The sequence below is a fragment of the Rhinolophus sinicus genome, chromosome 15, assembly GCF_057876585.1.
Source record: "Rhinolophus sinicus isolate RSI-liver-muscle chromosome 15, RSI-T2T, whole genome shotgun sequence".
Lineage (NCBI taxonomy): Eukaryota > Metazoa > Chordata > Mammalia > Chiroptera > Rhinolophidae > Rhinolophus > Rhinolophus sinicus.
The window spans coordinates 18,636,831-18,650,161 of record NC_142515.1 but is presented as its reverse complement, the minus strand read 5'-3'; the positions used below and the strand labels follow the sequence as shown (position 1 = coordinate 18,650,161).

Here is a 13,331-nt window from a genome sequence, read left to right as displayed (position 1 = left end):
GCCCCCAGTCCCATTCTACTCACGCTGCTGTTGTGGCCAGACCAGTGGACCATAGCTTGGTTGTGTGCTGAGTCGCCTGTCAGCGCGAACGTGGTGCTGGTCAGTTTCAGCTCCTCCATCCGGAAGCGAGTGGCTTTGTCTGGGTCCCGCTCCAGAGTCCCAAGCTCCTGCTGCCCTTCCTCCCTTAGCACTCTCCGGGGGTTCCTACTCGCGCCCTCTCCTTGTTCTGCCTTCTGATCCATTCCACTCCGTTTCCTCCGGCCCGAGCGTGGAGCAACGGCCACGGATGCCCCGGGGCCCGGGGCCCGCTCTAGGGACAGCGCTCGGTCTCCGGGGGCCACTGCGAACAGAGGGCGCCCAAGGAGGGGCAGAGGCGTGGCAGGAGCCCTGCCTGGTGGCCCCTGATGAAAAAAGCCCCCTGTGGTCGGACCCCAACGTGGGGCCGAGCTGGGGTGAAGCTGGAGGCAGCAGGAGCCGCCGCAGCAGGCGCCCGGGGCGCAGAGGACCAAGAGCCCCGCGCCGGCGAGGAGCGCGCTCAGCCCGGCTGGGGAGCCACCTCTGGCGCCAACTTTTCCCATCGCAGGAGCGGAGAGGAACGGAAAGGGGGTCCCGGACTGAAGGTGGCGGCACGGGGGCTCTCCGCTGGCCGGCTGTGGGGGAGAGGCGCTCAGGACCCCAACTCCATCCAAGTTGGGCCGCTCTGGGGCGGGTGGAGGCGGCGCCGGGCAGGTGGCGGCCGCTTGCCCAGGCTGGGCTGGTGCCGAGCGCGGGTTCGGACAGAGCTAGCCGCCGCCACGCGGGGGTGGAGCTCAACTGAAGTCACGGGCGGAGCGGGCGCGGGCGCGCTAGCAGGCGACGCGGACGGGAGGGCGGGCGCTGCCGGGGCTCCGAGTGCCGAGTCCCGCTCGTAGCTGCGCTGTGCGCGGGTGGCTGTGGAGACTGCATGCGCCGCGGACCCTCCCCTTGGGCTCCCCGGCGCTGCCGCCGCCCGCTCCTCGCCGCCCTCCGCTCTGCGCCCCCGCGGCTGCCGGCTCCTCTATAAGCCCGCGCGCCTCCCGTGGGGTCGGCCAGCCCGGAGCTCGCAGAGTGGTCACTGTATTGGGGACTTAATATTCCTGTTTTATTGTTGGTATCAGTTTCTGTTGCTGTTTTCTTCCCCCGTCCAACGGTCTTTTCCAGTTTAGAAAATGGGGATGGTTGGGCTTCTCATTTTTCCCTTCGTAGTCTCCTTGAGTTGGTATGTGAACCTTACCTTGAGCAGAATCTGTGTCCGGGCTTGGGGGAGATCCCTGAAAGGCAACAGCAGAGAATGATGTAATTAAATGATGGTGGGGGGGGGGGGGCGGATTTTTTCCATTAATGATGGAGTTTAGATTCCTTTCCCGACCTCCAAAAGCACTCACTGTATTTGAACTCAATCTTCCTGCATCTTGTGGGCATATATCTTGGTTTTCCTAAGAGACTGCAACCTCAGTGAGGACAGGCTGACCAAATCATGAGCAACTTGAAAGAAGTGACCGGTTTATTTTGTTTGCCACTTTATTCTCAGTGCTTGATAGCGTCCCGTACAGTAAGAAATATGTCAGTCATTAATCCAATAAATATTTATTATGAAGAGGCAAATAAATACCAGAAAGGAGGCACAATGCTCTGTTTATCCGTGTGCCCAGCCCAGGGCTACTAACAAATGCCTTAAGATTATTAGCCAACGTCAAGTCTGTTCTGGGTGTTCCGTCACTAGTTTGCTGTGGGATCTCACACAAGTAGCAATCTCTCAGTTTCCTACACATTACAATTAATTAGTTGCATTAAATGATCTTTAAAATCCCTTCCATTCCTAAAATTCTGTAATGCTATGATTACGTCGGCCCAGCCCAGCTCCCTGCTACTGTTCAAAAGTTCAGATAAAAATTTATAGTAGGTGAATGGGCTTTGAAAATTACAAAGAATTTCTCAAAATCCAAACCTTTTTCAAGTAGAAAGTTTGCTTCTAGGAGTTGAAATACCTTCACATTCTTTGTAGTCTCCCTGTGTCTAATAACACTTCCTTATCACATAGTAACTGTTAAATTATTCGATGACTACTTACTGATTGAATAAATGAACCCCACAGCAACGTAGTGCAATTTCCAGTTTCTAATTACATGTTTGTCCATTTTCACACTTGCATAAGTAACTTCACTGAAAAATCTGAATTCTGAGTTTGTGATGGGACCAACTTGAAAGTAACAGAGTGATAATTATTTTTCAAATAATGATACCATCTTTTTTATGCTGTCCAGGAGAAATTTCTCTTATATCAATCCAACTCAGAGTTGAATTACAAAAAAAAATTGAAATTGTTATTTTATGACCAATCCAAGAAATGTGCCAAGGCAAAGAGGCAGGCTTCTCAGCCATTTAAATGTGTGTACTTAAAAGGACAAAAGAGTGTCCTCTCTGTCTTAAAAGGAGCCACAGACTACTCTTCCAACAGCACCTTTACCACCCAAGCCTGAATCCTCCCGTAAAAGGAACATTGTCTGGCAAGTTGTGGCTTCTAGATGGGAGGAGAGGAGAGCCAGAGATCCCTCCTCCTCCCAAAATTGCAAGTGCTCTTTGTCAAAGCCCAAGACAGCTATTTTCCTCTCCTCAGAAAGGTTTCAGAGTTTTGCAGGACCGTTTGCCTAATGCCTTCTTTCTATGCCCTGCTAACCTTTCCAGTCTGGATAAGTGCATGAGAATTCCTCCAAGAGAAGAAAACCCGATTCAACAGTCAGAACTTAAATAAATTCCCATCCAAATATAGGACTGGAAAAAGTTAAATTAATTAATTAATTAATTAATTAATTATTTTAAAAAAAAACAGTGGATTCAAATGTTCTGGTCTTAATCCATTGTTGTCCTAGCAAAATTTACATTGTTTTGATTTCAAAATGAAGTTCTTCCTAAAGAACTGGTACAAGTAAAACTGATTTTTCGTCCCCAAAGAATTTACACCTCCCATCTTTTAAAACACACCTATTACAATGATCCCTTTAAAGTGAAAGTATTTGCAGGCCATTTGCTGAAAAGTCATAGAGGGCAGGTACTTTTCTACTACCTGATTTTAATTACTCATTTGAGAAAAAGGTTACACAGATATGGATGAAATTGGCTCCAAGTATTATTGTGTTGGGTATTTTTTATATGTCTATTTTATTTCTTATGTCTCTGTTCCCCATTGAGTCTTATCAATAAGCAGAAAGAGAAAGTACCAGAAAGTCCTTAAACCATCCTCTTTTTCCAGAAGATTTCAAGAAATAAGCTAATCCTGGGGGAAACAGGGTTAGTCTATTTCAAGGTGTTTTCATTCCAACAACCCACTAAGCAGCACAACAGATTTTAGTAATATAATGCATTAAGAATGAGTCCTAGGAACATAGTTCATATCAAAGGCCAGTAGAGAGCATAGATCTGTAATTCCAATATGGAGTCTATGCATTGTGCATATGAAAAATATGCCATCCCCTTAGTCCAGTTACCATGGTTTCTCACCTAGACTAGCACAACAGCCTCCTAACAGCTCTCCCTAAGCCACAATTGCTCTGTTCCAGCTCATCTCTACAAAGTGGAACACAAGTACCCAAATGGTAGCACAAGATAATTCATGGTGTGCAGGGAGAAAATAATGGCCCTGTTAATGTTTAATTACTGATCAACATATATATGTTGTGAGTGTGTGCGTGTAAAGAGAGATACAGAGAGAATCATGTATTTGTGAACATTTCCAGCTGCATGCTGGTTTGTGTGCATGATCAATAAAATTCAGATGCCTTACCCTACAAAGCAGCAAAAGTGGTCTTTCAAAAGTATGAAAAATATCGTTTCTTGCCACTATTGAAAACCCTTCCCTGACCTACCATTAGGTCAAACAGAATAAAACCCCCACTCCTTCCCATGGCCAATCAGGCCTCCATGAGCAGAGTCTTGCCTGTTGTCAGTCACATTTGGCAGCACTCTCTCCTCACGCATATGCTCCAGCCACTCTGGGCAATACCTTCCCCCAATGTGCCAAGTGTTTTCCAACTCATGACCTTTGTACTGCTGTTCCACCTTCCTGCAATGCCCACCACCACCCCACTTCTCATAGCTGACCACTTTTCTTTGAGACCTTCACTTAAAATGTACCTCCTTAGACTTCCCCTGACTGCCTACCCAAGAAGAAATCCCTCTGATATTTTGGGTCAGTCCCTTATTAGTTATTTCTTAGCATATATTACAGCCATCAATGATTTTATTTGAATGTTCTTTTGCTAATGCTCCCCCAAAAAGCTACATGTGGATAAGAACTGAGTCTCCCTTATTCATCTGTTCTTTCCCCAACGCCTCCTTCACTGGCTCATTGGATGTGTTCAGTCCTCAACAGGCTGGCTGAGCAACACTGGGGTAGCAACCCTACCTGCATAACTTCTAGTAGTAAACGCTTGGTAAATCAGAACCTGTACGTATGCCAGGAACTGAGCTAAGGTTTTACACGTAGCAACTCATTTGTTTTTTGGGTGTTTTTTTTTACAAAATTTTTCTCAGCTGAGTACTATCATTGAATCATAAAGTATCACTTTACAGATCACATTAAACAAATACCCAGTGTCATATGGCAATTTAGTGCAAGAGGCAAGGCTTCCATCCAGGCATCTCATTCCTAATGTGTTCTTGACTTTATGCAATACTATTTCTATTCCAAATCCAACTAATAACAGATAATGTTTATTGATAATTTACTATGTGCCGGGCACTATAATTACAATCATTTTCAGTAATGTTGAGCAAGCAATTTTGGAAACAAGTAAGCAAGTTTGTTTAGGCTAAAGGGAAAATTTGTATTCTCCAATTTATATTTGCTATTATTTGGTAGAGGGTGTGTGTGGGGGGGTAATGTTAAGGAAGGTGATGTATTTACTACACACATAATCTTATTGCACGAACTACAGTAGCTGTCACATTGGATTTCTTTTCCCCCTTTTCCTTGTTCTCTCCATAACTGATGGACACCTTGGCCTTGGCAGCCTAAATCACACTATATGTCTCATCATTAGAACAATGTCTTTTAATAGCTCTCCAAATACTTGGATCCCCTTGGATACTATTGAGACAAGGTGTCTTGCATTTCAGATCAATTTCATGAAGAACCACAGAGAGAAAACTGAGGAGAATAATATGCAAACTCCTCTCAGTGCCTGCCAACGGGGTTGATGAGTTTTTGTTTGTTTGTTTGTTTGTTTTTTAACTTCCCTATAAAATACTGATAGGTTTCGATAGATACCAGCCTTGGTCTGAATCCAGTAATTGTATCTCTTCTCATACTGGGTGTATGAGGCTTTAACAATAGGGCTTAAGCCCTCTTATCTGTAAAAATAAGTCTAAGATTATCTACCTAACTCATAAGATGTTGTAAAAGTTAATTCAACTTCATGCACATCTTGGAGATAATAATACCCCCTTGTATTTATTTAACTCCTATTTGGTCAGACCTCACTTTGTTTTTTTTTTTTTCTTTTCTTTTTTCTTTTTTTCTTCCCCCTTGTTTAATAAATCTTGCAGCAGCTCCAAAAGATAGATAGGGGGCAGATTTTGCCTGTATCTTACAAAATAAAAAAGAAATGTATCTAAGGTCATAGAGTTAGAGAAAAAAAAACAACTTAGAACTGAATTTTATTATCCTTTCTTCTCTCCACCCTTAATTTGTATATACATGAATTAAAATCCCACATTATTTTTGTTTAGCTATTATGCATTGCTTACACAATAATTTCAGATTTCAAAAAATAGTTTGTATAATTAAATAGGAAGAGAGAAGGACGAAATACTATTACTGTCATTGTGTGAATTCATATATGCACATATCTTTCCCATTTAAATAGTCCTACTAATGTGTAATAGATAAAATGTGCACAATGACTAAGTTTATTTAGAGAAGTATTATTAGACTTTTAAAAATACAGCTTTACCAAAAAGTTTTAGAATGTATTTTAAAATTTCATTGTAGTCTTAAAATGATCTAGAAACTGTGAAAAGTAACTTCTATCATCTCTCCTGTGCTCCTCTAGTCTGCCAGACCAACATAAAAAGGCTTATGTAGTAAATCACAAAACCAACTTCTCATAACACTTTCTCAATTCCAGTCTCCTTGAAAGTACAAACAGTAAGAAACAAACTCAATCAGAGCTACATTTCACTCGTTTCTTTGAGAGTACTGACTAGAGGAGAGAAGACGAGAGAAATAGAAAGCTAACCCCCAAATTATTTGAGGGCCACTGAGATGACAACCGATAGCTCCCATATCTTTTGGTTGTTGTTTTTTTCTCTTTTCCAAAGAACTAATCCAAAAATGAATGAGGTTAAATTAAGACTGAAGCCAAGTTCACTAGATTTCTAGCATAATATGCCAGCTGAACACAACTCTATAACACGTATAGCAGGATTGAGAAATTAGATCTTGGGGACTTCTCTCTCAGAACACAAGAGTAACTGGCAAAGGAAACAAATCCAAGAATGAGTAGCACAGTTGGACACACATTACCTCCTTTGTGTTGCTTCTCATTTCTCTGTTTGATCTGGGCAAAAAGTAGGTATAGTCCAGCCCCCAGGAGTCCAAATATCCCCCATACTATGTTCATCTCTGGTAGTGACACAGAAGTACACTGAGGAGAAAAGGACAAGATTAAAGCCCAAAGTTTGTTGAGTCTATTGGCCTCTGGTGCTTGGCGGCTGTCCATTGTGGGGCTGAAAACCCTGAACTTTGAAGCCCAAATCCTAGTTTTAAAGCCTATGTATGCCACTCACTAGCTGTACAACATCGCTTGGCTTTCTGAATCTCTGTGGCCTAATCAGTGAAATGGAAGTTATATCACCTTCCTCATGTGAGGCTGTTCTTCATGGCATGGGTCAAACCCTCCCCCATACATGTCAAATGTTGTTATCACACTTCAAATGCCAGTTTCAATTTGACACTGTTTTCCAACATGTTTCCCTAGATGGAAGACAAGAAGTTAAAATCCAGTCAATTAAAAAAAAAAGAAAAAAAAGTCCTGCTAGATACAAAATAAAATCTAAAGATCACCATACTCCATAAAATATAACTAGAGGAACAAATAGATAACTGGGAATGAAACTTAGAAGTTTTGCTTTGGAAACAAATAGAAAGGATGGTATAAACTGCTGCCTTCTTAGTTCTTGTCAACCAGTCTTCCATGTGCATCATTGTACAAGGGATCTGCGTCTGAGCTTCACAAGCTTCTGGGAGATGAACGGTAGATTGACATTGAACTTTTGAATATGTACTTGCATGATTCTTTGCAGCTTGAAAAATCAACTTTAGGAAAGGTCAAAGGGAATTCCTTATTTAGTATGTCATGGAGTAAATTCATGTAGTTTATAATGTAGAGGTATCACAGAGTCTGAAGACATGAATCCGCTTAGATAAATGATTAGATGTAGATCCATGATTGTTTGCCATGAAAAACTGTTATAGGGACGTGATCAGCTATATCGTGGCTGAGGCTTGTCTATTTTGTAAAGTCAGCTGTGGTTCTAACAGTGGTGATCTAATGAGCCCCTAGCTGAGAATGCAATTGGTTCATTGTTTAGCTGGTACTATGTGCCTGATATCCAGAGTAAGTAGCCAGTTTCTCTTTTCTATTTCTCTTGGCACCCCATTATCTATTCTGACAATGTACTTTTATTATTATAATCATCTGACCTACTCATCCATCTCCTCCACTGAATTCTGAACTCCTGTAGGTTAGGGGTCCTGTGGATCTTATCTATTCATTCCTTAGCCCTAGTACCTAACCCAATGCAGGCACAGAGTAACATTCAGTATGCGTTTGTTGAATGGATGAATGAATGACAAAGTTGATGTTCTCATATCTTTGATAGCCTTTCTTAACCATCAGATAATCATCACTAAGATGAATCACAGACACCCACCACAAGTGTCACATAAAGCTAAATTTACACCTAAGATAAAAGTTGAATCCTTGAATAAAGCAACTCAAAACAAAACAGTATTAAATTAAAATGCTCATGTTTATCAATGTATTGCTATTAGCTGCAGCATTTGAAGAGAACCCTGCCCCAAAACAATGACGTTTTTTAAAAATATCTTTAAAAACTATTTAGAAATTTAACCTACATCCGTAAGACTAAATCTTAACTATATTGTGCGCATGCACGCACTCGTGTACACACACACACACACACACACACACACACACACACGAAGATACAGATTTTTTTCTAGCATCCCAAAGGCTTCCTTTACTCTGCCAGTCAACAATACCAATATATATGCACTCTGACAAAGCAATGCCTATTCTGACTTGTATAAGCATAAATTACTTTGGCTCTTCTTGAACATATTTAACAGAATCAAACAGTATATACTTTTGGGTCCAGCTGTTATTCGGTATTTGTGAGATTTATTATGCACATATAGTGTCATAGAGATTGATCCATTTTATTGCTCTTTTATTGCTGATCCATTTGATTCCATAGTACGAACATACAAACATTTATTTATTCATTGTACTGCTGATAAATATTTAAATAGTTCCCATTTTGGGCTATTATGAATATAGCAGCTATGAGCATCGTCATACATGTCGTTTAGTACACATAACCACTCATTTTCTAGGATATACTGTTGGGCCTGGAATCAATGAGTCCTAAGGAACACATGTGATAACTTGTACTGTATGATGCCAGTTTTTCAGTGTTTGCTCCAAATAACAATGTTTGAGAGTTCTTGTTATTCCACATCTTCACCAACATGTATTTTTTTTTTTTTTTTTTGGTAATTTTAGCCATTCTGGTGAGAGCGTAGAGGTATCCTATAGTCATTTAATTTGCATTTTCCTGGTGAATAATGAAACTGAGTACCTGTAAAAGTTTTCATTAGCCATTTGGATATCCCAATTTCAAAAGTGTGTGTTCCAGATTTTGACTAGCTTTAAAAATATTAGGTGGTCAGTCATTTTCTTATTGATTTGTAGGAGTTCTTTATATAGTCTAAATACAAATTCTTTTCCATATGTAATTTATAGATAATAGTAATAATACATATAATGTCCCAGCCTGTGCTTTGCTTTTTCTATGTGCTGTTTTTGATGAATATTTATGTAATGTAATTTAGCAATTATTTCAAAACTTTTCTTTATGGTTAATACTTTTTTATTTTCAGTTTAAAAACTCTTTTCTTACCCCACATTGATGAATGCATTTTGTATTTTTTGTAAGCTTTTTTTTCTTATCATATTTATGTTTATAATCCATCAGTAGTTAATTTTTGTGCATGGCAGGAGGCAAGGGTAAAAGCTGATATTATTTCATTTGGATACAAATGAACCCAGCACTATTAATTAAAAAGACCATCCTTTTCCCATTTTGCCGCTGTTACATAATTATTGTAAATCAGGTAGATGTACATATGTCTGTTTACGAGTTTTCTATTCTGCTTGACTGATCCGTTTGTCAAATCTGTGTCAATAAAACATTTCTTAGTTACTGCAGCGTTACAATAGATCTTGATATCTGGTGTGAAGTCTCCTACTTAGTTCTCCCAGATTGTTTTAGAATTGTTTTATTAATTTTGAAAAAAAAAAAAAAAAAATGCTGGTCTTTTTAATGGGATTGTATAGTATCCATAGAGCAAATAGGGAGAAAGTAACATCTTAAAACTATTGAGTTCTCCAATCCTTGAATACATTATTTTCTTCATTTATTAAGATATTCTTTGAGTTCTCCCAGCTATATTTAATAGTTTTCAGTGTAAAAGTCCTGCATATAACTCAATAAATTTATTCCCAGGTATTGGAGGTATTTGGTGGCACTGTATTACCTCTTTATATTTTTAATTAATTTTTGCTAGAATATTGAAAAAATTAATTCTTAAATTATTTTGTATCTAGTGACTGTGTTAATTTTACTTATTAATTCTAATATATTTTTTAATTCTTTTAGAATTCTTATGTACCTGATGATACCATGTGCAAATTAAACTTCTATTTCTGTCCTTCAGATATTTCTACCATATATGTTATTGCTTATTGCTTTGGCTAAGGAAACAAACACAATGTTGAATAGAAATTTTGGCAGTGGGCTGCATTATATGATGGCACTGGGCTCACAAAACCAAGCGGAAAGGTTTCATTATTTCACTATGAAGTATGTTGTTTACTGGGGATTTTATTTTATTTTATTTTTGCAAATGACGCTATGATGTTAAATAATTTTCTTTTATTCTTAGTTGGCTGACTTTTAAAAAACTATGACTAGTTTTTCAATTTTATTATATACTTTTTCTGCATCTTTTTTATATGGCCACATATTTTCCTTCTTTGCTCAGTTACTTTAAATCGATTATCAAATGTTAAACTAATCTTGCATTCCTGGAACAAATTCCACTTGAACGTAATCTATTATCCTATTTTATTGGTGAATCTGATTTGCTTATGATTTGTTTAGGATTTTAACGACTATATTCACGAGATATCTTACCCTTTAATTTTTCTTTTGTGTATTGTCATTGCCAGATTTTAGAGTCAAGGCTATGTTGGCTTCATAAAACAAATTGATGTGTTCCCATTTCCTCTATATTCTGGGGGAATTTGTGTAAGATTGCTGTTATTTTTTCCCTGTATATTTAAAGGAAATAACTATTGAAGTGATCTGGCTGTGGAGTTTACTTTATGGGAAATATTTATTTACATACACAATCCCTTTTTTATATAATATATATTTAGATGTAAATGCATATGCATTTAGATTTTTCATTTCTTTTTGCATTCATTTTGGTACACTGTTTTTGTTTCAAATAACTTATACATTGAATGTGAATTTTTTCAAATCTTTTCCATAAATATTTCTATTAACCTCTTATACTACTCTTACTGTTTTGCTATGTTAGATTTATATTGTCCTCCTTTTGATTCGTGATAATGGTAATTTTTGTTTTCTTTCATTTGTATTGATCAGTCTTTCTAGAAGTTTATCATTTTTATCAATTGTTAAAAACAACTTTTTGCTATACCAATATTTTATATATTTTTCTTTCCTTTTAAAAACTTGGACTTAATATGATAGTATTTTTCTCTTCTGTAGTTGTAGTTTATTTTTTTCATACACACATATTTGAAACTTTGTATTTCCCCTCTAATCACTGTTTTAGCTGCATCCCACAGTTATGCTGTGCCCCATTCATTATTATTCAGTTTAAAATATGTTCTAATTTCCATTTTAAATTATTCTTTGATTAATGAGCTACTAACAAATATTATCTTTTTCAAGTATTTTTGTTTCTCTCATTAGCTCTTGTTTTTTAATTCCGAGTTTGCTTGCATTAAGATTAGAATACTGTAACTAATTGCAATTATTTGAAATTTGTCAAAACTGATAGTCTATCCTATGATAATAATGATAAATGTTCTAAGCACACTTGAAGGAATATGTTCTACAATATTTATATTTGGTGTTCTATATATGTTTGTTCAGTAGGTCAATTTGTTAATCATGTTTTCAAATAGTCCATGAGCCTATTGCTATTTTTTTTTTCTGCTTAATTTTTAATTACTAACAGAGGTACACCGAAATTTCCAATTATGTTTGTGTATTTCCCCTTGATATTTTTCAATTTGTTTTATATATTTTGAATATGTTATTAGGGTCAAATATATTTAGAATTGTCATATCTTCCTTTAAAATCCATCCTTTTATAATTATTAAAAGTTCCTCTCAGTCTCTAGTATTATTTCTTGCCTTAAAATTGACTGTGTATGCTATTAATATAGCTATACCTGTTTTTTTTTAATAATGTTGGACTGTATTTTTCATCCTTTCACTTTTGCTCTTCCTTATGATTTGTCTGTCTTTTAGAACAACATTGTTATTTTTCTGCCTGTCACAATTATTATTTGTCTTTTTAAATTAATCTTTTTTTATTATGAGATAACTGTCGATTCTCAGCAGTTGTAAGAAATAGTTCAGAGAGGTCCCATGGACTGTTTAGCCAGTTTTCCCCAATGGTAACACCTTATGGAGTTATAGTATAATAGCACAAACAGGATATTAACATTGATAAGCTCAAGGTATGGAATGCTTTCATCGAAACAAAGATCCTTCATGCTGTCCATTATAATCACATCCATGTCTCTGTCCTCCCCAGACCCTTGGCAACCCCTAATTGTTTTCTATTTCTGTAATTTTGTCATTTCAAGAATGTTCCATAAATGGAAACATACACTATGCAACCTCTTGGGACTGGCTTACCCATTCAGCATAATTCTCTTGAAATTCATCAATTACAGTTGTATACATTAAGAGTTTATTCTTTTTTATCGCTGAGTAGTATTTCATGGTATAGATGTACCATTTGTACAACCATTTGATGATTGAAACACATGGGGTTGTTTCCAGGTTGGGTTATAATAAATAAAGCTATTATAACATTCATATATAGGATTTTGTTGTGAACGTGAATTTTCATTTCTCTGGGGTAAATGTCCATGAGTGCAATTTCTGGAATATATATATATATGTGAATTTTTTTTTAACAAAACCTGCTAAATTGTTTTCCAAAGTGTCTATACCATTTAACATTCCCACCAGCAATGTAATCTAATTTCTCCACATCCTTGCCAGAATTTGTTGTCAATATTTTTAATTTTGGCCATTTTGGTAAGTATGTCGTGACATCATGTTGGAGTTTTAGTTTATATTTACCTAACGGCTAATGACATTAAACACTAAAAAAAAAAAATCAGTACCGCTTCAGTGAAATATCTCTTCATATCTCTTGCTCATATTCCACTTGAATTGCTGGACTGATTTTTTTTACAGTTGAGTTTTGAGAATTCTTTTAGATACTATTTATTTATTTGGATACTATTGAGAATATATTTTAGACACTAGTCCCTTTTTAGATATATATGGTTTGTATATGTTTTCCCCCCACTTTGTAGCTTGCCTTTTCAGTCTCTTCATAGGGTCTTTCACAAAACAAAAGTTTTTAATTTTGTGAATGTCCAATTTATCAGTTTTTCCTTTTATGAATTACATTTTTGTGCCAAGACTAAGAATTATTTCTTAGTCCTAGATTCCTAACATTTCCATTTCTTCTATTTTTTCTTAAATATTATAGCTTTACACTTTACATTTAGGTCCATGATATAGTTCGAGTTAGTTTTTACCTAAGGTGTGAGATTTAGATCTAGGTTATTTTACTAGGTATTTGTTTATTTTTATGGATATTCACTTGCTTCAGCACCACCAGTTGAAAAGAAGACTAGCTTCCCTCAATTGAATTATTTTTGCAC

The 13,331-nt window shown here is 37.3% G+C and overlaps 1 protein-coding gene across 7 annotated transcripts in view; it reads right to left on the bottom strand.

Moving 5' to 3' along the window:
* Positions 1 to 934, bottom strand: part of SORCS1 (sortilin related VPS10 domain containing receptor 1) — a 458,014-nt gene extending 457,080 nt beyond the window's left edge. For 5 of the 7 annotated variants that reach the window (XM_019725087.3, XM_019725088.3, XM_019725086.3 and 2 more), the window contains exon 1: positions 24 to 821. In XM_019725087.3, the coding sequence (XP_019580646.3) occupies positions 24 to 578 (555 nt within the window). In that variant the 5' untranslated portion in view covers positions 579 to 821. Of the gene's footprint in view, positions 1 to 23 lie in introns of all 7 variants that reach the window. The other 2 variants (XM_019725092.3, XM_019725090.3) reach the window with 2 other exon arrangements.
* Between the last annotated feature and the right edge of the window lie 12,397 nt (positions 935 to 13,331).